Below are 24,034 nucleotides of genomic sequence, written 5' to 3'. Positions count from 1 at the left end.
AGACTCGTCGACGCTGAGGAGGCTCTCTGAGAATGGTCAGAGAGATGTCCACTTTAACAAGCACATGATCAGAAGAGCCGATTGGAGCAGAAGAAGAGCAGCAGACATTTTCAGGGAAGTTAGTCATAACCAAGTCCAGAAGAGAAGATGCTCCGTTGACTGAGATCCGGGTCGGGAAATTGACAGATTGTGTCAGTCCCAGTGAGTCACAGAAGTCCTTTGCTGAAGAGCCATGGCTGGTGAGAGAGGTACCCACACCCAGCCAACATGGCATGGTGACAGTTGAAATCACCACATATGAGTAAGAGAGAGTTGGGATGGGTAGATAGAAGTTGGTCCATATTATCAGACAGCGAGATGTAGATGGAGTCATCACTGTTTGGTGGACGGTACAACACACATATGAACAAAAGGTGGGAGCGAAGGGGAGGCCGTAGCCAAAGGTATTCCTGGGGGTGAGGTGGAGAGAGGGCAGTGCAGGGCGAGTGAGGAAGAGAGTTTTTTAAATAAAGATAGCAACCCCACCTCCAGGACGAGGCTCAGGTCTATCATACCGGAGGAGAGAGTAACCTGGGAGCGATACCAAGGAATCAGAGACATCATGAAGGAGGAAAGTTTCTGTTAAGCAGATCACGTCTGGTTTGTCAGAAGCAACCTGTATGGGGAGATCAGTCAAGTTTGAGCGAAGGCCCCAGATGTTTGAGGTCCATACTGTTAAAGAAGAGGAAGGGGGAGCATCGGATACAGAACAGGGGGGGGGGGGGGGAGCGGTAGAGTAAGATGTGGAAGAGGAGGAAGAGGTAGTGTTACGTGGTCCTCCCGGTGACTACCTGGTCTCGGTGACCCCCGGACCGTGAGAGGAACCCCGCCAGAAAGATATATGATTTATACGCTTTCGTAACGCAATCAATATGAATTCCAGTCAATAAGAAACCCGACACCAAGGATCCTTATTAATCAATAATATATTCCCAATCAATCAACAACAATCAACAATCAATCAACAATATTACTAAGATGGCCATCTCATATATTTCCCCCCTTGACCCCACTCACGGCCCCCTCAATAGTCAATGTCCCTCACAATGTCTCGGGGCCCCTCCAGACCAAGGTGTAGGTCGACTTCTCCGCACACGGGCGGTGGAACGGACCCCTGGCTGACGTGCTCCAAACGTGCACGTCCCGTACCGGGAACGGCTGCTGCCGCGGACACCTCCTCGGGACGCCACCGGGGTCGGAGCCCGTGATCGCGGCCTCTGGGCTGTGAACAGCTCGCAAAGCACGCGAGGCCCAACTCGTAGGCGTCGAGGCGAACAGTGCCGGACGCTTGGTTCCTTCCAGGAACCCACGGCAACCTGACACGTAACAGGCAATCACCCCGCACAGGTAACTCCTCTCGCCAGATGGGCTTTTCAAACTCAGCGTTCCAAAGCAGGTAAAGATCGACTCAGCTCGCGTCGGAGCTGGACGAGGATCAAGATGGCCGCTTCTCTCCCGACCTTGTCTTTTTTCTTCTTCCGGTTCACCATCCCGTTTCCGGTCTCCTGTTATCAGGAGCGCTTCTAACCATTTAACCACAACAACCTTTAATAGAATAAACATTAATAAGCAATGACCTGAATAGTAATTCATATAAATCCAGAATCCGGTAACACTCCCCCCCTTCAAGAAAGAAAGTTTGAACCCAGCGAAAACTTTCTTTGCAGGCCAGATTTGATTAGCAAACAAGATAACTCACACCCCAAATCATCAGTTCCCCCGGGCACAATTATCACATCTCAAAAACAAAGCAACAAAATTTCACAAAACCCCCAGAGATTCCAAAGGTAATTCACTCTGGACCAAGCGTCAACACTTCTAGTTGCTCTTGAATGCCGGTTAAGGGGTGGTGACCAAAACCCCAAAGTTAAACAACTCGATAGCACTTTTTCGGGAGGCCAAGCTGAGTATACACTACATGGACGCCTTAAGGAATGTGGAGTTCACGGTTAGTCCGGGGAGGAAAGTTCATTACATGGACGCCTTTAAGAACGTGGAGTTCACGGTTAGTCCGTGCAGGAAAGTTCACTACCTGGATGCCTTTAAGAACGTGGCATTCACGGTTAGTCCGTGTAGGAGCCCAGGCTCGGCGGCTCCGCCGTATATAGTGCTTCAACTTCTCCGGACTCCGAACAGTTACGGTGGGACCACGTGACCCAGTAGTCACATGACTGGCGGTCTCCGTCTCGGCCAGTGCTCTGACAATCATTCTTTCGGGGGATGCCGTAACTCTGGGAGCCTCCATCGTAATATCGGCTGCTGCCGACACCAAAACTACCGCCAAGTTGTCCTCTTCTGTAGACCTCTCGACGCCTACGAAATGCCTTCCCTACTGTTATGGTCCGACCCTCCAAATCCTTACCATTCCAATTCTTCTCTGCCTCTCTGGCGTCTTTTGTGCTTGCAAACGTGACAAAGCTGAACCCTCTTGACTGTTGCGTTTCCCTGTCTTTTACCAACCGCACTTCCACCAGCGGCCCATATCTGTTGAAGACAGAGGTCAGAACGTCTTCCTCTGTTTTGAAGTTCAGTCCCCCTACAAATAACCTGGTACTTTCGTCGCCCTCCCGAGCTGGTGTGGTGTTATTTTCCCTGCTGGGCTCTTTACCAACCCTCGGGTTACCATAAACTTGACCCCCGGCCAAATCATTCCCGATAACCACAGATACTCCCTCTACAGGAAGCGTGGCTTGTAAACCGACGGTGACCGGTCCTGACACCAAATCGGATTCCAAATGGATGACATGAAGTGGGGCACTAACACAGCCACCGATCCTTTGTAACCGAACACTATCACCAGTTGCTGTACTCTTTGACAATGGCAAAATGCCTTCAAGCATTAAGGATTGATGGGCTCCTGTGTCCCTCAATACCCTAACAGGTCTTGGGTTAGTCAAGTCTCCCTCTAGTGAGACAAACCCCTCATAAATAAATGGTTGGTAACTCTTCTGTGGGCGATTTCTTACGTTTGCCATCGCATTCGGAGTTGTACTAGTCGGACTCCGCTCTGGGTTGTCCCTTTTCATGAGGTAACAACTGGACATCAAGTGTCCAGGTTTTTTGCAAAAGGCGCAAGTAGGCCCGGAGGAAAAACTCGTGGTCTGCCTCGGGCCCCCCGGGAAATAAGTTTGTCTTGGGCCCGTAGCCCCCTGATTTCGAACAGTTGGGGTATCAGAGTTGTCCCCATAATCCTCTCGAGGCCGCCGCCATGTATTGTCGTTCTCCGCACCGGGTGTTCCATAACTCCCCTGCTGAAGTCTAGGCGAGGAGTTAGGTTTGTGGACCCCTATCCGGTGTGTTAAGGCATAATCATCTGCCATGGTGGCTGCGTCCCACAACTTTGGTACTTTCTTTTCCTGCAGGTACACTTTGATGTCCTCGTGGACACACTGTTGAAATTCCTCCAACAGGATCAAGTCACGCAATGCTTCGAAGTCTTTCCCGACTCCTTTTGACTCACACCACCGATCAAACATGTTTTCTTTCACTCTGGCAAACTTCACATGGGTCTCACTCTCCCTCTTCCTGGCATTCCTGAATTTTTGCCGGTAAGCTTCAGGAACCAACTCATAGGCTTTGAGAATGTGCTTCTTCAATACCTCATAATCTGCACATTGGTCCATTGGTAGCACCGAATAAATATCTTGAGCTTTACCCACCAGCACACTTTGCACTAGTATGGTCCAGGCCTCCTCCGGCCAGTTTAACTGTCGAGCCACTTTCTCAAAGTGTGGAAAAAATTTAGCGAATTCCTTTTCACTGAAGGGTGGAACCAGCCTCACATGTCTGCCCACATCCCAGGTGTTCTGGCTAGGTGTCGGCCCCGTCAGCAAGGGTGGTACCTCTCCCCGTTCTCTCATTAACTCCAGCTCCTTGAATTTAATTTCTTGCTGAAGCGCCATGTCACGTTCCTTTAATTCCCTTTCGGCTTTTCTCTCCTCTGCTTCGAGTTCCCTTGCAGCTCTCCTCTCCTCTGCTTTTCTCCCTTCTAACCTTTCCTGGAGTTCTCGTTCCACTCTCCTTTCTTCTTCTGCTCTTTCCTTTTCTGCTTTCCTTTCTTCGTCTGCTCTTTCCTTTTCTGCTTTCCTTTCTTCTTCTGCTCTTTCCTTTTCTGCTTTCCTTTCTTCTTCTGCTCTTTCCTTTTCTGCGTTCCTTTCTTCTTCTGCTCTTTCCTTTTCCGCTTTCCTTTCTTCTTCTTTGATCCATTCCTGGCTCCGTAATTGCAACTCCAGTTTCCGGAGCTCAACGTCTTCTGGTTCTTCGGGTAGCCACTCCCAGGCTAACTCGTCCCATGTTCCTAATCCCACCATAGATTGTATCACCGCGGTCTGCAACTCTGCCTTCCTCAAATTAGTTCGGACCTCCAAGTTAAAATGTTTGGTCAATTTCAAGAGGTCCGATTTTAGTAACGCTCGGAACTGTGCCTCACTCGGGGTTACCGCAAAGTTCTGTGCCACAAACGCCATGGTGACTATCGTTAACACCTGTTAACCTTCACCCAAGACTTTACCACAACTTCCCAAAAATTTACCAATTAATAATTAATTAATTAATTTTAATTAATAAAAATATTATTTTATTATTTGATACAATTTTAGATCCCGGACTTCAATTTGACGAGCCCCCATTTCTGTTACGTGGTCCTCCCGGTGACTACCTGGTCTCGGTGACCCCCGGACCGTGAGAGGAACCCCGCCAGAAAGATATATGATTTATACGCTTTCGTAACGCAATCAATATGAATTCCAGTCAATAAGAAACCCCACACCAAGGATCCGGATTAATCAATAATATATTCCCAATCAATCAACAACAATCAACAATCAATCAACAATATTACTAAGATGGCCATCTCATATATTTCCCCCCTTGACCCCACTCACGGCCCCCTCAATAGTCAATGTCCCTCACAATGTCTCGGGGCCCCTCCAGACCAAGGTGTAGGTCGACTTCTCCGCACACGGGCGGTTGAACGGACCCCTGGCTGACGTGCTCCAAACGTGCACGTCCCGTACCGGGAACGGCTGCTGCCGCGGACACCTCCTCGGGACGCCACCGGGGTCGGAGCCCGTGATCGCGGCCTCTGGGCTGTGAACGGCTCGCAAAGCGCGCGAGGCCCAACTCGTAGGCGTCGAGGCGAACAGTGCCGGACGCTTGGTTCCTTCCAGGAACCCACGGCAACCTGACACGTAACAGGCAATCACCCCGCGCAGCTAACTCCTCTCGCCAGATGGGCTTTTCAAACTCAGCGTTCCTAAGCAGGTAAAGATCGAGTCGGCTCGCGTCGGAGCTGGACGAGGATCAAGATGGCCGCTTCTCTCCCGACCTTGTCTTTTTTCTTCTTCCGGTTCACCATCCCGTTTCCGGTCTCCTGTTATCAGGAGCGCTTCTAACCATTTAACCACAACAACCTTTAATAGAATAAACATTAATAAGCAATGACCTGAATAGTAATTCACATAAATCCGGAATCCGTAACAGTAGGGAGAGCTGTTGAAGGTGTGTCAGAGATTTCAGAATTGCTTGGAGAAAGGGAAGAATGGGGCGGACAAAAGGTTTGATGGTGATTGGGTGAGGCGCAGTGAGGTGTTATTTGAGGAGGGGGAAGAGTGAGGCAGAAGGTTGAGGGAGATGAAGGTGAAAGTTGGAAGGGGGAAGAAGCGGGGAGGATGCTTTGAGGAGGAGGGGTGAGAGGGAGGGGAGGAGCGAGGGAGAGTCTCAGACGGGAGGGGTGTGGGGGGAGTTTAGGAGGGAAGGGGTAAGGGGGGAGATTTGAAAGGGATGGGTGATGGGGAAGATTTGGAGGAGAGGGGCAAGGGGGAAGATTTGAAAGGGATCGGTGATGGGGAATATTTGGAGGGGAGGGGCAAGGGGGAATATTTGAAAGAGATGGGTGATGGGGAAGATTTGGAGGGAAGTGGCAAGGGGGTAGATTTGGAGGGTAGGGGTGATGGGGAAGATTTGGAAGGAAGGGGTGATGGGGAAGTTTTGGAGGGAAGGGGTGATGGGGAAGATTTGGAGGGGAGGGGTGAGATTGGATTTTGAAAAGTGGACGATTAATGAGAAACGAACATTTATTGCAAAATGAGTTTCTTGAGACATTCGTGTCAAAAATACGTTTGAGGACGCTGAAGGATGGGTGGAGTGCTGGGGAGTTTAGGGAATGTATGAAAGAGGCACTGTAAGAGATGGAATTTTTTTTTGGAATGAATAGATTTGGTGAGCAAGTCGAAAGCATCCTTTTATAGAAAAAGAAGAAAAAGGTGTTATGGAATACGACAGAACACGACAGACAGAATACAGTTCTTCAGGGGACAAATTAAACATTTTTTAACAACGTGATCACATGATCACGAACAACGTGGTCGAAGAACGAACGAACAAATAAGAACGAACAAATGGATAAGAACAGAGAAGGAAAATTTTTTTTTTTTTTTTTTGTTTTTTTGAGGAGATTTCAAAACAAGGAAGTATGGGGTGAAAAGACCGGGAAAAACAGAGACGGAAAGTAATTGCAGTGCGATCGAAGAACCACTGAGACAAAAACAAAGCCTCAAGCCAAGGTCGGACACGGTAGCATACTACACTAGGCCTCAGAATACGCGACACGAACTAACCGACGATTCTGTACACAGGTATGAAAAACAAACACCGATAATCCTATTAAAGACACACCACCGGGAATCCACCTTTTGAGCTCGGAAGCTAATATTTGGACATGAGTGACCAAGTGATGTGGCTATCAAGGATATTTTTTATTTATTGATTAATCAATTAATCAATTCATCGATTAATTATTTATTCGATTTTGTGCACTGCACTCTCTCCACCTCACCCCCAGGAATACCTCTGGCTACGGCTTCCCCTTCGCTCCCACCTCTTGTTCATATGTGTGTTGTACCGTCCACCAAACAGTGATGACTCAATCTACATCTCGCTGTCTGATGATATGGACCAACTTCTATCTACTCATCCCAACTCTCTCTTCCTCATATGTGGTGATTTCAACTGTCATCATGCCAGTTGGCTGGGTGTGGGTACCTCTCTCACCAGCCATGGCTCCTCAGCAAAGGACTTCTGCGACTCACTGGGACTGACACAATCTGTCAATTTCCCGACCCGGATCTCAGTCAACGGAACATCTTCTCTTCTGGGCTTGGTTATGACTAACTTCCCTGAAAATGTCTGCTGCTCTTCTTCTGCTCCGATTGGATCATCTGATCATGTCCTTGTTAAAGTGGACATCTCTCTGACCATCCTCAGGGAGCCTGCTCAGCGTCGACGAGTCTGGCATTTCACTCAGGCCAACTGGCACGGTCTTCAAGCAGCCATCAATCATCTGGACTGGTCTCCCATCTCTACCACCTCTGACATCAACTCATCCTGGGAATTCTTCCAAAGTAAATTGCTCTCTCTCATGCACAGATTTATCCCATCTCGTCTTCAGTTGTCATACCCTTCCTCCCGTCCATGGTACACGGAATCTTGTGGTGAGGCTGTTGCCCAGAAACAACTTGCCTTCGTCTCCTGGAAAGCAAATCCAACGGAAGGAAATCTCATTTCCTTTCACAAAGCCCGAAACAAGTGTGTGTCCACCCTCAGGAGAGCCAGGAAACAATATCTCTCCGTTCTCAAGACCGAACTCTCTTATCTGTCTCCCTCTTCCAAATCCTGGTGGCGTCTGGTCAAATCCGTTTCTGGTGTTTGTTCCCCCTCCATCCCCTCCCTTACCTCAAACGGCTACACAGCTGACTCCGCACGTGAAAAAGCTGAATGCCTCAACTCTGTGTTTGCCTCTAAATCTTGTGTCCCAAACCCATCCCTCTCTGTACCCACCATACCCAGTCGTACCCTGCTGCTCCTGGACTCCGTGTCCTTTCCTCCTGACAAGGTGGAAAAGTTTCTGTCAACCCTCGACTCTGATTCTGCAACTGGACCCGACGGCATCAGCCCACGGGTCCTAAAATCCTGCTCTGCTGCTCTGTCTCACCCTCTCTCTGTTCTCTTCACCCTCTCTTTTGCTCAAGGTCAACTGCCATCTGCTTGGAAATCAGCCAACATCACCGCTTTGCACAAAAAAGGTGCAAAAACAGATCCCAGCAACTACAGACCAATCAGCCTTCTCCCAATTATCAGCAAAGTCATGGAATCCATCATTGCTTCGGATATGAAATCTTTCCTCTTCTCCAATGGCTTGATCTCTGATCATCAATTTGGTTTCAGACCAGGTCACTCTACTCTGGACATGCTGCTTCTGCTGTCTCAACAATGGATGGAGGTCCTCAATGCCAAACAGGAAATTAGAGCTGTCTCCCTCGACATATCACGTGCCTTCGACACGGTCTGGCACCCCGCTCTGCTCACCAAACTCTCCTCCTTTGGTATCCATGGAAATCTCCACGCATGGCTGGCGGACTTCCTCTCTAGTCGTCGTCAACGTGTGGCCCTGAATGGGTTTCTCTCATCTCCTCTTCCTGTTCAGGCTGGAGTTCCCCAAGGCAGTGTTCTGGGCCCCGTGCTTTTTCTGGTCTTCATCAATGATCTCTCTGACTCTCTCGAAAATCCTCTCTATCTCTTTGCTGATGACTCCACTCTCTGCCGCTCCATTCCTCTTCCCTCAGATCGGCAGTCTGCTGCCTCCTCACTCTCTGAAGACCTGGACAAAATCACAGACTGGTCAAACAAGTGGAACATGTCTTTCAATCCTGACAAATCTCACACTCTTACTATGTCTCTCCGAAAAGATCGACTGGACAACCCTCCCATCTACTTTCTCAACAATCCTCTCCAAGAAGTTCTGTCGCTCAAGATTTTGGGTCTCACTATCTGCCATGATCTTTCTTGGGAAAACCACATTTCCAAGCTGGCCTCCAAAGCCAGTCGCCGACTGGGCATCCTCCGTCGTGTGAAGTCCTTCCTCGGCACACCTGAGCTCCTCACCACATACAAGGCTTTCATCCGCAGCTCAATGGAATACTGTTCTCCCCTATGGGCCGGTGCTCCTGCCTCACACCTAGCTCGGCTTCACGCTGTTGAAACCAAAGCTTTCAGAATTATTGGAATCTCCCGCGATGAAGCTATCTCTGAGGGCCTTTCACTCACTCACCGCAGGCAGGTAGGTGGTCTTTCTGTCTTCTACCGACTCCTCTCCGGCCTTGCACCCCCAGCTCTCTCTGTGCTCTGTCCCCCAAATATTCCTACAGGTCGCACAAGATCTGCCAGCAACCCTCTGATGGTTAAACTGCCGAAATCTCGGCTCTCTGCTCACCTTCACTCTTTCATTCCTCTTTTCTCCCGCCTCTGGAACAAACTCCCTCACTCCCTTCAATCCCACTCCTCCCTCCAGGTCTTTAAAACAGCTGTTCACCACCATCTCTTATCTTCCCCCATCCAAAACCTTGATCTTTTCTACCCCCGCTAATTCACCCCAGATCCACCTTGTTTGAAATTCCAACTTCTTTCCTGGAAGTCCTGGCAGTGTCCATATGTTTTATACCTCTCCCACCGCCCCCTTCCCACGCCCCCCCCCCCCCCCCCCCCCCAAGCCCTCGCCCTCTCTCAGATCTCTCGATGTCTCCATGTCTCTCGGTCACTGCTCTCAAATGTTGTGTTTGTGTCCTTCCCCCTCTCTCCCCATCTTGTCTACCGCTCCCTATGTTATATGTTTTATGTGTCGGTTTGTCTTTCTGTGTGATTAATGTTCGCTCTTTCACGAGCCTCGATCTTGTATACAAAAAAACAAAAAAACAAAAAAAAAAAAATTATTCGATTAATTTCCTTTAAAAAAAAAAATCAGTTACAGATTCTGATGAAATGGTGGTGATTTATGTGTTCTGTGACCGAATTGATTAATTTAATTTTTTCATGATTATTATTTATTTATTTTCATTATTAATCATTTATTTATTTTCTTTCTCATTTGGCCAATATCTCAGGCACCTTTTGAGCTGGGAAGCTAATATTTGGACATGACAGTGACCAAGTGATGTGGCTATCAAGGATATTTTTGATTTATTGATTAATCATTTAATCGATCAATTATTTATTGATTAATCGATTAATTATTTATTGATTAATCAATTAATCATTTAATTTTTTATTAATGAGTTATTTAATTAAATTTCTAAAAGATACATCTTCGGATGAAGCACTAGTGGTTTAGTTATGCTATAAGCCAATTGATTAAGAAAATATTTTGTGATAATCTTCAATTGATTTTAATTATACAATTAATCAATCAATTAGTGTACACCTCTCCCTCCCAATGCAGCCTCTATGAGTTGCACTGCGGTATTGCCGGGCGCCAGAGGCGCCCCGGCAATGCCGCGCTGCAGGATATTTCATTATTTGGCATGGGGGCGGTGTACTTTGAATGCCATAAAGCCCAGATCGGTGGAGTTTTGCAGTGATGGTTGTCCTTCTTGAAGTTTCTCCCATCTCCACACAGGATCTCTGGAGCTCAGCCAGAGTGACCATCGGGTTCTTGGTCACCTCTATTACCAAGGCCCTTCTCCGCCGAATGCTCAGTTTGGCCGGGCGGCCAGCTCGAGGAAGAGTCCTGATTGTTCCAAACTTCTTACATTTAAGAATTACAGAGGCCACTGTGCTCTTGGGAACCTTCAATGCAGCAGAGATTTTTTTGTAGGCTTCCCCAAATCTGTGCCTCGACACAATCAAGTCTCTGAGCTCTGCAGGCAGTTCCTTCGACCTCATGGCTTGGTTTTTGTTCTGATATGCATTGTCAGCTGTGAGACCTTAAATAGACAGGTGTGTGCCTTTCCAAATCATGTCCAATCAATTGAATTTACCACAGGTGGACTCCAATCAAGGTGTGGAAACATCTCAAAGATGATCAAGAGAAATGGGAGGCACCTGAGCTAAATTTCAATGTCAATGTGATATTTCACTTTTTTCTTTTTAATAAATTTGCAAAACTTTCTAAAATCCTGTTTTCTCTTTGTCATAATGGGATGTTGAGTGTAGATTGATGAGGGAAAAAATGAATTTAAACGATTTCAGCAAAAAGCTGCATCAAAACAAAATGTGAAAAAAGTGAAGGGGTCTGAATACTTTCTGAATGCACTGTATGTATATCAAGATGGTGACACGACATTCAGAGCATGGTAATCTATACAGTTATACCTGGCTCTAAGGTAATCATTTGCCTACCCCCACAAGCATGACAATATAAACAAGCATTCTGAGTATTGCGCTGCAATACATGTCCCCTACCGGCAGTCTGTCGTCCGGAAAACTGTTGGGGAAATTACCAAGGGTTATTTACCCACAGGTTCTGAATCGTTCCCAATCGCTAATTACCTCAGGACGGGCTCACCTGTGATTCGCACTCGGGACTTCGATTTATACACCTTGCAGACAGGTCAGCAAAGGCACAGAAAATAAGTTGTTGATAAAGAACCTTTAGAGTCGCTAAATATCAGTAATTTATTATATTTTCCGGTTCACGATCAATGATCGATGTGTATATCATGCTCAATATGTTGATGTTCAATATATATGTATATCATGCTCAATCTCAATATGTGTATCAATATGTTGCTCGGCTTGGCTTTGCCCCTCCCGAAAGCGCGCGCTGTGTCGCGCTTTTGACGTTTGCGAGACGAGGCTGAGGGCACGCGCGGTGCGGCTTGAGGAGAACTCTAGAATATATAAAGTGCCATAACTTTGTCAAAAATGATCGAAACGTCGTGAAGTTCGAACTTGATCTGTAACTTATCATGAGGAAACCATGTAACAAGTTTGAAACCATTAGCATTAAGAGCTCAGAAAAAGAAGTCCGGAAAACTGTTCTTTGCATGACGGACTGACAGACTGGCAGACTGACAGACAGACGGAGGGACGGCGTGCAAACCTATAGTCCCCTCCGGTGTTCACAGGTCGGGGACTAATGAGGACCACACATTACACCTTGTTATTTTCTGCTGCCAGAATAATCGAATAACCTCTGGTAAGGTCGCTTGTGTTTACTCGGTCACTGTCTGATACATTTTGGAAAATTCTGCCATTTTTGAATCCTTGATATTGAGCTTGTCCATTGAATGAAGGACAGAAAGATGGCAAATGCTTCATCTAATCTGACTGAAATATTATCAATCTTCCAACATTTTGAAGTTTTGGTAAATTTTGAATACTTTTTGTGATTTTTCTTTTCAGTGAAACAAATGAAACTGGTTTCTTGTTACAACTGTTCTCAGTTGTTCTGCTCAGAAGTTTTAAATCATCACATGACACAGAATGTTTGTCAAGAAACTGAAACGTTTAGCAGCGCGTCTTCCAACCACAGTTGTAAAAGCTGCGCAGAGACTCTCAAGAATATCCAAGGAAGGAAGAGACCACGCAAATGTTCTGTTTGTGGTAAGGATTTTTTTTATTCATCACATTTGCGTCAACATCAACGGATACATACCGGAGAGAAGCCTTACAAGTGTTCTTTGTGTCTTGAAGCATTTGTTTATCGAGCAACTTTAATAAGTCATCAAAGAAGACATATGGGAGAGAAGCCTTGCCAGTGTTCTGTGTGTCTTAAGGCATTTGTTCAGAGAGGAATATTAATAAGGCATCAAAAAATACACACAGAAAAGAAACCCGACAAGTGTTCCATTTGCAACGAGGATTTTGCTTCTTCATCCCATTTGCATCAACATCAAAAAATGCACACGGGAGAGAATGTACACAAGTGCTCTGTGTGTTTCAAGGCATTTGTTGATAAAAGCAAATTTAAAATGCATCAAAGGATACACACAGGAGAGAAGCCTTTCAAGTGTTCTGTTTGTAACAAGGATTTTGTTGATTTATCAAATATGCGCCGACATAAAAAAACTCACATGGGAGAGAAGCCATATAAGTGTTCTGTTTGTAACAAGGATTTTGTTGATTTATCAAATATGCGCCGACATAAAAAAACTCACATGGGGGAGAAGCCGTATAAGTGTTCTGTGTGTTTTAACGCATTTGGTAATAAAGCAATATTAAAAAGGCATCAAAGGATACACACAGGAGAGAAGCCTTCCAAGTGTTCTGTGTGTCTTAAGGCATTTGGTGATCAAGGCACATTAAAAAAGCATCAAAGGATACACACAGGAGAGAAGCCTTACAAGTGTTCTGTGTGTTTTAAGGCATTTGGTGATCAAGGCATATTAAAAAAGCATCAAAGGATACACACAGGAGAGAAGCCTTACAAGTGTTCTGTGTGTTTTAAGGCATTTGGTGATAAAGGCAAATTAAAAATGCATCAAAGGATACACACGGGAGAGAAGCCACACAAGTGCTCTGTGTGTTTTAAGGCATTTGTTCAGAGAGGAACATTGACATCTCACGAAAAACTACACACAGGAGAGAAGCCACACAAGTGTTCTCTTTGCAACAAGGATTTTGCTTGTTCATCATATTTGCATCAACATCAAAAAATGCACACAGGAGAGAAGCCACACAAGTGTTCTGTGTGTTTTAAGGCATTTCCTCAGAGACAAACATTAATAAGGCATCAAAGGATACACACAGGAGAGAAGCCACACAAGTGTTCTCTTTGCAACAAGGAATTTGCTTGTTCATCATATTTGCATCAACATCAAAAAATGCACACAGGAGAGAAGCCACACAAGTGTACTGTGTGTTTTAAGGCATTTCCTCAGAGACAAACATTAATAAGGCATCAAAGGATACACACAGGAGAGAAGCCACACAAGTGTTCTGTGTGTTTTGAGGCATTTGGTGATAAAAGAATATTGAAAAAGCATCAAAGGATACACACGGGAGAGAAGCCTTACAAGTGTTCTCTTTGCAACAAAGAATTTGATTGTTCATCATATTTGCACCGACATCAAAAAATTCACACGGGAGAGAAGCCACACAAGTGCTCTGTGTGTTTTAAGGCATTTGTTGAGAGAGGAACATTGACACATCACGAAAAACTACACACAGGAGAGAAGCCGCACAAGTGTTCTGTGTGTTTTAAGGCCTTTCCTATTTCGCATACTTTGAAGATGCATCAAAGAATACATACGGGAGAGAAGCCGTACAAATGTTTGGTTTGCAACAAGGATTTTGTTTATTCATCACATTTGCACCGACATCAAAAAATTCACACGGGAGAGAAGTCGCACAAGTGTTCTGTGTGTCTTAAGGCCTTTCCTCTTTCGCATACTTTGAAGATGCATCAAAGAATACATACGGGAGAGAAGCCGTACAAATGTTTGGTTTGCAACAAGGATTTTGTTTATTCATCACATTTGCACCTACATCAAAAAATTCACACGGGAGAGAAGCCTTACAAGTGTTCTCATTGCAACAAGGATTTTTTTCATTCATCACATTTGCACCGACATCTTAGAAGTTCCCATGGGAGAGAAGCCTAAAAGTGCTCTGTGTGTCTCAAGGTATTTTGTTCAAAGATCAATTTGATTCAATCCGAATTGGTAAAATCATCATAAAGGCACCAGTCATTTCAACATGCATTCACCAATTTTAAATGTTGTTTTGTATTCTCCTTTTTTTTTTCCACATCCCCTCATTTTACAACCAGCATTGAAGTCTACGTTTTTCTATCTGGGATTCTTTAATGACAATCTTCATTAACTTGTTTAAAGTTTATGGTGGAGGTTTGGTCCTTGTTATCATCTTTATCAGGATCAGGATTTTGATTCAGTGTCGTCAACTGTGGAAAGTCTTTTTTGTGGTCAAGTAGAGGTTCAGTCGTGGCCAAAAATATTGGCACCCTCACTCGTTTTTCAAATAATGCACCATTTCTTCCAGAAAGTTGTTGAAATTTAAAAAATCTTTTGGTATCCACATATGTATTTCTTCTGGTTTGCGGTGGAACAAAACAAAAAAAAGCTGAAAAAATTACTAAATCTGAGCTTATTCCACACAGAAATCCTAAAATGGCCCAGACAATATTATTGGCACCTTTTCAAAGTTGTTAGAAATAATTAAATTTCAAGCCGGTGATTCTCCTTTACTTTGGAATTGAACTCGCTTATGTTGAGTTGCAGGTGCCTGCAATATAAAAATCCCTCATTCAACCAGTTTGAATATAGAAAAGGAGTCATTATGCTGTTTTGTGTCACTGTGCAACACACTGAGCATGGAGAAAATAAAGAAAACCAGAGAATTGTCTGAGGAGATCAGACACAAGATTGTAGCCAAGCATGGACAATCTCAAGGCTACAAGTCCATCTCCAGATACCTTGATGTTCCTGTGTCCACCGCACGCAATGTTATCAGGAAATGTAAGGCCCTTGGCACTGATACCCAACCTCACTGGACGTGGCTGCAAGAGAAAACTTGATCGAAGACCTTCAGACACAAGGTACGGCAGTTTCAACTCGCACCATCTGTTGCCAACTCAATGAAAGGGTTTTCTATGGTAGGAGACCCAGGAGGACCCCACTGCTGAGAGAGAGGCCCAAAACACACATGAACAAGCCAAAATCCCTCTGGGAGAATGTCATGTGAGATGAAGCCTTTGAAGATGAAGATGAAGCTAACCCTATAATCATTGAGATCATTGAGATCATTGAGATCATTGAGATCAGCATCATTGAGATGAAGCTAACCCTATAAATAATGCAGATGAGACCAAATTAGAGCTTTTTGATGAAGCACATCATCTCTATGTTTAGAGAAAACAAAATGAAGCCGTCAAAGAAAAGAACACCTTCCCTACATTTAAGCGTGGAGGAGGTTCAGTGATGTTTTGGGGTTGCTGTGCTGCCTCTGGCACTGGGTGCTCTGAATGTGTGCATGGCATCATGAAATCAGGAGATTACTAAGGTATTTTGGAGCACAATGTTGAACCCAGTGACAGAAAGCTGGGTCTCCATCGAAGGTCATGGGTCTTGCAGCAGGCCAATGACCCCAAACACACTTCAAAAAGCACCCAGGAATGGTTCAAGACAAAACGCTGGACTGTTCTGAAGTGGCCAGCAATGAGTCCAGATCTAAATCCCATTGAACACCTGTGGGGAGATCTGAAAACAGCAGTTGGGAGAAGGTACCCTTCAAATCTGGAAGAACTGGAGCAGTTTGCACAACAAGAGTGTGGGCCAAACTGCCAGTAGAGTGGTGTAGGAAGCTCATTCATGGCTTTTGGAAGCACTTGACTTCAGTTATTTTGTCCAAAGGCCGTGCTGCCAAATATTTAGTCTTGGGTGTCAATAATTTTGTCAATGCCATTTATTTTTATTTTCTGATTTAAAAGGATATATTAAGTTCTGAATCAAAACCAAAGATTCTGTAATATTAACAGTGAAATAAAGAATTGTGGAGACCAAATACTTTCAGCAATTTCAACGTATTTTTCGAGAAAATTGTGAGTTATTTGAAAAAGGTGCAAGGGTGCCAATATTTTTGGCCACGACTGTGGTGTGCACAACTTTCACATGGACAGTGCAGTTTTGTTTAAACTCTTTTCTTTAATCGGTTTGAACTGTGGAAATTCCTGCTTTGTGACAGTTTATGAAACCTGACAACTCAGAGCAATGATCTCTGATGTGCTTGATTTTTGCAACACCAAAATGGGATTAACATTTTTGAGGTTATAACACTGGGTGGAAGATGGTTGAAAATGGTTTGAACACATCCAGATTTTTGTTCATGGTTTTTATAATGGTGTCTATAAAGGTTTTACAACAGTTTTCTGCCTCAGTTCCCTTTTTCTATGACTTTGATAAGGTGCACATCCATCCTCATTGTTGGAACTTTCACATTTCTTGGCAACATTTATTCCAACTTGGAAAGGTTAAGTCCATGTGAGTGGAGTATCCTCTTCAAGGCAGTGATGCATTCTTCAATGTCCTTGTTTATTGTCCCACAGTAAAGATTTTCTCTTTGAAATGTCTTTGACCTGGGACAATAATGTAGATGAGAGATGGCTTTCTTCCATTCCTAATTATTTCTTTTCAGGAACATACTGCAACCAGGGCTTTCACAAGAGGGGATTCCGGTCGTATTAGGAAAGGGCAGTCCGATCATCGTATATGAGAGATGTTTCTCGGTATATCGGTGTGTGTGTTGCCATTTTTCTCAGACATGGCTTCGCGGATCTTTGTCCAACTTTCAGAGGTTCATCAGTGAGTGCCGGTGAGTGTTTTCGGCAAACACTTTTTTTTTGAAAAGTTTTTATTAATTTTAAATCGCTCTTTAATGCCTCAACTCTTGTAGATACTAGAATATAAGACCCATCGCTTCGCTTACAGGAATACCAATCTTTATGTAATTGCAAAAAAAATATTTTGTTAATGCCGAAAAATAAAATTAGATGGTGTATCGAGGAGATTGTTGATAGGATATTAATCACAGCCTTTTTAGATGCTGAATTACGAATAATATACATCAACACATGACGAGGAAGATCAAAATATAAATAATTTCTTGCTCCCTCTCCACCCTCTCTTCTTTTGATCAGACTGTCTGGAGTGAATATTAATTTGGCACATGCCATGCCAAGAATCAAACTACTGTATGAGGTCTCCTCATCTCTGCCTTTGAGCCATTGCTAAAAAAAATGGGGGTTTCCATTTCCTTGGCATAGCTGTGATGGCTAATCTATGGAGCAAGAACAAAAAAGGTTTCCTGGGAGAACCCTGCCCGCCATGTAAGGAAGGATAACTCGCATCGGAAGTTGGCATTTGTAGTATCGCCACTTGTGCCCATGTACCCATTTTGTTTTTTGCATCACAAACCTTCCCGGGATTTCCCTGAATCCACCATAGTTGGATTTGTTGAAATCCGTTAATCTGCTCTCAAGATATCGCACGACAGACAGACAGACAGAGCACCATTTATAATATTGTTGCGGTTTTTAGAACCCTCCACTTTGTAAATATTTGTAATAATCCCTTATAAATAATCCCCTGTAAATATTCCCACTTTTGTGTGAAGATCAAAGGTCGCACCCTAGTTAGGTCATATTGCAACACGTAGGACACCATCGGCTCTTCTTTAGTTATTTCATCAGTATGTGTTTCAGGTAAGGATCTGTTTCCAATAGTTGAATCTGCGTTGTATTCATCAAATAACCTCGGCCCCTTTTTCCAATCTTATTCATTTTGCGGCGTAGCCTCCCTCCAAATTGTGTTCCCTTGCTTGCCAGTAGCGTTTGCTGCCTTCTGGTTGTTCCCGCAAGCCGCCATAAGCCACGCGGCTGAGTTAGAGAAAAAGGGGGAGGAGCGCCAGGAACGAAGGCGTGGCCCCTCAACGCACCATCAAGGGGCGGACCGGTGAGCGCTCGCGACCAATGAGGGCCGAGGCCAACTCACCGGTAGGCGTGTCCAAAAGGCACGCGGCTTTATACGCGAGTGGGCAATATAAGCGGATGCATGGGACTACTTGAGAGAGGTGCCCGGGAGAACGACTCGAACAGATGAGAAAGGAGTCCTTGCTTGCCGTTGTCATGGACCATTGGGGGCGCACACCTGGCCGAAGGCTAAGGGACAATTTATTACGTACGCCGCAATCCAGTCTTTCCCCCTGCGATATAATTGTCCGCTCACGTTAAACGCCACGCGAAGCTGCCGGCCGCTCGTTGCCGCGGTGCGAGTGAACACCCGGAGCGTGGAGCGGAGCGCGAGGTCGGAGCCGGACCTCACCGCCTACCATCGACGCCTACCGACCACCTGCCCGGATCCTTCTCTTCCTTCCCATCAGCTCTGCCATTCCAACCTTTCATGTAGGTCCGTTTGTACTGTCCTGGGCGTGTGATAATATAAGAGTGTATAACGTTTGACCTGTGCATCTGCTTCTTCTTCTTCACTGTACATTCCCTTTCGTTTCTTCCTTGGTTTTGGTTTTGTACATAATTAATAAACCTGTGTTCTTCCTTCTTATTCTTTGGGTTTCCTCTCATCCGGTCGCTTTAGTGATTTCTCCATTGATAGACGTGGCACGATTTGGCCGACCGTTATAATCGGGTTTAGTCTTTGTTAATGGCCTGAGTCGTGGCTCGCTTCGCTCGGCGTGCCCATTACAGCCGCAGTTCGGGTGTGGCTCATTTCCTCGCTTACCGGAAGGCGCTGGTAATTAGGTAATAGGAGCAATTGGCCTACCACCCTATTCAGCGCTGACCGGAAGTGACGTCATAGCTCCAGGACTCGAACGGCCAGCTTAATAGACGAGGGGATTGATCCCCCCTCGGTAAGGGGAGTGCTGTAACCTGTGATCCGCAACAATTGGTGTCAGAAGTGGGATTGGACCCGAACCAAATTTCTTATAACATCTAAAAAATTTGGTCAAAATTAGGAGCAGCCAAAAAAATTTTTAAACCACAAATTAAGGTCGTGCCATGGATACTCAAGGCGATCGGATGCCGGTGGGGGAGATAGAAGAGGAAGATCTAGAATCGACCCAGGACCCCCAGGGAACAATTGGGGGTAATGGAAGAGGGGGTTGAAGAAGGTGTGGTAGTGGGGGTTGCAGGCGCGCAAAATGGCGGCACCTCGCACGTGGTCACGGCAACACAAAATGGCGGCGCCTCGCACATGGTGACGAGGGCCGCGCCCGCTGCACCAATGGAGGTGGGCGAAATGCAAGCCTTCATGGCCAAATTCATGGCGGAAATGCAGAAAAAGAACGACAGTATGGACAAGGTGGGAGAACAATTGGAACGAATGGGAAACCAAATTGGCGGATTGAGAAATGACGTGGGAAACCAAATTGGCGGATTGAGAAGTGACATGGGAAGCCAAATTGAGGACCTAGAAGTCAGATTGGGGGGATTAGACAGTAAATTTGGGGGGCTATAAGGTAAATTTGGAGGATTAGGGGCCCAATTGGAGGACGTGAGTAGCCAAATGAACGAAGGGTTAACAGGGCAGGAAAACAGAATGGTCGCGCAGGAGAACCAAATGGAAGGGATGAAGAATGGATTAATGGGGTTAGAAGACCAGATGGGAGGCATATTGAGGGAAATGGGGGAGCAATCTGCCCGGGAAATCAAACAGATGGGGGAGCAGCTAGAGGAGGTAAGGATTGGGTTAGAAACCAAATTGGACGCCCACAAGGGGGAGCTCGAACAAATGAGGGTGGCAACTACCAGGGAAATGGGAGAGATGGGGGAGGATATAAGGCGTGGGGTGAGCGAAGAGGTCGCGGGGGTACGCGATGAGGTGAAGCAGTGTGAGGAGCGCGTGGAGAGAGAGGTGAGAAAGAGTACGGCGAGGTTACAAGGGGGTATCGAGGAGTTGACGCTAGGAGTAGGGCAGCTGACAGTGGGACAAAAGGAGTTAGGGGAGCAAGTGGAAAAGAACACAGCCGTGATAGGGGGGCTGAAAGCAACACAGAAAGAGATTAAAAAGGAACTATTAGCGACGAAGAAAGAGTGCCAGATGGTGCACGAGGGGCTGACAAAGAGGTTGGAGGAGGTGGTAGAGACGATGGAGATGAAAGAACGAGAAGTGAGGAAGCACATAGAGATGACCAAGGTAGCATTCGAGGAAGAAATTGTGGGGGCGCACCGGGAGATAGAAGAGGTGAAGCAGAAGTTAGAGGAAGTGGAAGAGGGGGTAAGTGAAATTAAGAAGAGATGGAGGGAGACTAAGAAAGAAATAAAGGAGGAGGTAATGGAATTGGTGCAAGGTCTGTGCTCAAATCGTGATGATGTACTTGCTAACCAGATAAAGAGTTTGCAGGTGGCGGAGGAGGAGCGAAGAGGAAGAGGCACCGAGGTGAGTGGTGATATGTTCGGTAATGCATATGGTGTGGGGGGAGGTTCAGTGAGTTTGGGGGTCGGTATGGACCCGGGCGTTCGTGAGAAGCCAATGGTGAGGTGTGCGACTGGTCCGGAGTGCATGGAAAGAGGATGTGTGCAAGGAGGTCCGGTTATGGCGAGTGTGAGGGGTATTGATGAGTAAGGGTGTGCGAGGATGGAGTGGGTAGCGGGTTGCGGAGGGGCAACCCAAGCATCGACACCGACAGGGGTAGTCTTTAGGGGGACGGGGGATGCACGAGAGCCCCCCGGGAATAGTGTACTGTGGGGGCACGAACGGTTCGGCCCCACGCTAACCCCGCAAGGAGCGACGCACGGGGTCCGGCCTTCGGGCACCCACAAGGTCCCACTCGCGCCGTATGACGGCAAGAGTGATCTGCGGGCCTACCTGGCGCAGTTCGAGTATGTGTGTAGGGGTAACGGTTGGAATCCGGATGAAGGTGGAGTACACCTTGTGAGGGCACTGCGTGGCGTGGCGGCGGAGGTGCTGACGGCGTTTCCGCCGGGTGCTCTCACCCTGCCAGCCCTCCGCGTGGCCTGAATTAACCGATTCGGCATCGAACAGCAGAGCGAGCTTGTTAAAGCTCAGCTCGCGCAGCGAAAACGCAAGCCCCAGGAGACCATCGGGGAACTTGCCCATGACATTCGCCGCGCAGTGGGGATTGCACACGCGGACATGGCAGCGGGTTCCCAGGAAAGCCTGGCGCTGGATCACTTTATCCAGGCCTTCCCGGATCCGGAGGCTCCGACAACAGCTCGCCATGTGGCGCCCGCAGACCTTGAGCCAGGCAGCTGACTGGCCCCCCGCTGGTGAACCAGTGCCTGGCGGGACCTGGACCATGGCAGGCGGCCCCTGAGGTGGCCCACGGTGGGCCACGATCAAATGCCCCAATTCGGACATTCAGGGGGGAAATTTGGAATTCCGGAGGCAAGCACCTTACCAGGTGAGGTGCTACAATTGTAGCCGGATGGGTCACCGTGCGTGGGAGTGTCGAGTTCCGCGCCGGGACACACCCCGACAGCCGAGACCAACAACTCCGCCCCGTGCGGGTCGGACAAGCCGACCCCAGACACCCCCCCCCGCCAGGGCCCGGGAAACTAGAAGGTGCCGGACATACAGGGCCGTGTTCGGTAGTAGGGGATGGTGAAGCGCCCTCAATGACGCGACAGGTCATTCATTGTGGCCAAATTGGTACAGGTAGCCTGACGAATCGGTGCAAAATTGCCGGTGTGGGGGTAGACGCCGTAGTGGACACAGGAGCTAGCGCCACGATCATCAGCCCTGTGATCCTCAATTCGAGTGCGGACGGCTGGGATAAAATCCAGCGTCTGGAAAATTGTAGTTTGCAGCTGGTTACCGGGGTAACGGCCCCGATCATAGGGCGTGGTTTTGTAACCCTCAAGTTGGGGTCGGTAAAGAGGGAGATAGAAGTTTGGGTGGTGGAGGTGTGCGACCCATGCTTAATTGGGTTGGATTTGTTGACTGCCAGCGGTTGTAAAATCAATTTGTGCCAGGGGACCCTGCAAGTGGGAGTAGAGGAGCTATCATTGGAGGGGTTAAGCACGGCCGAGAGCACGGAGCTGGAGGCTTCCGAGGCCGTGACCATCCCTCCGAGGGCCGAGGCCATAGTGACGGCCCGATGGTCAGCTCACCCAACATGGCAGGAGTCCTGCGGCCTGGTCGAACCGGTGGCAGCGCAGTCCATCCCGGGTTTAATCATGGGCCGCACCCTCATTAAAACGGACAGGCCGGTGGTGGCCGTCCGCGTAATTAATATTCGTGCAGAACCACGCACTATAGTAAGGGGCACGAAGGTAGCCGGCTGCACCCCAGTTAATGAAGTCGCGGCAGTGAGGGGTGAGAATGTCCAGCCGAGCCGGCCCCAGGGGGAGCCTTCAATAAATAGTAGGAATTGGCCCGATCCCATTTGCAAGATGGTAAATCGTAGTAGTGTAGAGTTGGGAGGTACCCAGAGGGAGGCCTTACACAAACTAATTGGATCCCATTTGGATATCTTCTCCTTGTCCCCCGAGGATATTGGACATACGGGCCTGGTGAAACATAAGATCCACACCGGTGAGGCCCGGCCTATTAGTCAGCCCGCCCGACGGCTCCCTTTGAGCAAGAGGGAGGAAGCTGACAAGCAGGTAGAAAAAATGCTCGATGCAGGTGTCATTGAGCCCTCGGGAAGTCCTTGGATGTCACCTGTTGTGCTGGTCAAAAAGAAAGATAGGACCATGCGTTTCTGCGTGAACTATCGCCAGCTAAACAACGTGACACTCAAAGACTCATATCCCCTGCCAAGAATTGACGGTACCCTCGATGCTGTTGCGGGCTCAAATTGGTTTTCAACTTTAGACCTCAAGAGTGGGTATTGGCAGGTGGAGATGGATAGGGCAGGGAAGGAGAAAACGGCATTTTCCCACAGGTAAGGGGCTGTATCAGTTCACTGTGATGCCGTTTGGTTTGTGTAACGCCCCCGCCACCTTTGAGAGACGAATGGAGCATGTACTAGGCGGCATGCCATGGCAATCATGCCTGGTTTACCTGGATGACGTCCTGGTACATGCGAAGACATTCCCCCAGGCTATAGCTAATTTGGACCAGGTGTTTGGGTGCCTCAGACAGGCAGGGCTGAAATTGAGTCTGAGCAAATGTACTTTGTTCGCAAGAGAGGTGACCTATTTAGGTCACGTTATTGGTCGCGAGGGGGTAAAAACAGACCCAGGCAAAATTACAGTGGTAGAGGAGTGGCCCGCACCATGTACCATCAAGGAGGTGCGGGGATTTTTGGGACTCTGCTCCTACTACCGGTGCTTTGTGGCGAAATTTGCAGAGTTGGCCCGGCCCCTTCACCGGCTTACGGAGAAGGGGACGAGATTTAATTGGACAAGGGAGTGCCAAGAGGCCTTCCTAGCATTGAAGGGGTGTTTGACATCCGCACCCATTCTACCATACCCCACTCACTAGTGACGGGACATTTATCCTGGACACGGATGCAAGCCAGGAAGGATTGGGCGCACTTTTGTCTCAGACAAAGGAGGGCGTGGAGAGAGTGATCGCGTATTATAGTCTGGCCATGAGTAGGCCCGAGCGAAATTATTGTGTCACTCGCAAAGAGTTATTGGCTATGCTGGCTGCCATGAACCACTTCCACCCGTACTTGTACGGGCGGAAATTTTTGGTTCGAACTGACCATTCCTCCTTGCAATGGCTCCTTCGGTTCAAGGAACCGGAGGGCCAAATTGCAAGGTGGTTGGAAAAGTTGCAGC

At 47.2% G+C, this 24,034-nt stretch overlaps 1 protein-coding gene and 1 long non-coding RNA gene across 2 annotated transcripts in view; one reads left to right on the top strand and one right to left on the bottom strand.

Annotated features, from left to right (window-relative positions):
• The window catches only part of LOC144892034 (uncharacterized), a 149,629-nt gene that overhangs the window by 71,591 nt on the left and 54,004 nt on the right, over nucleotides 1–24,034 (bottom strand). The window contains exon 2 of the long non-coding RNA XR_013623350.1: nucleotides 4,033–4,224. This is a non-coding gene — a long non-coding RNA (uncharacterized LOC144892034). The remainder of the gene's footprint in view (nucleotides 1–4,032; nucleotides 4,225–24,034) is intronic.
• Nucleotides 12,285–14,783, top strand: LOC144891965 (uncharacterized). The gene has a single exon (XM_078777077.1). The coding sequence runs from the start codon at nucleotides 12,285–12,287 to the stop codon at nucleotides 14,412–14,414; it is 2,130 nt and encodes a 709-aa protein (XP_078633203.1). The 3' UTR covers nucleotides 14,415–14,783.

The sequence above is a fragment of the Myxine glutinosa genome, chromosome 5 (assembly GCF_964187855.1).
Source record: "Myxine glutinosa chromosome 5, kmMyxGlut1.1, whole genome shotgun sequence".
In the NCBI taxonomy this organism is placed as follows: Eukaryota; Metazoa; Chordata; class Myxini; order Myxiniformes; family Myxinidae; genus Myxine; species Myxine glutinosa.
This window is presented reverse-complemented; position numbering and strand designations above follow the sequence as displayed.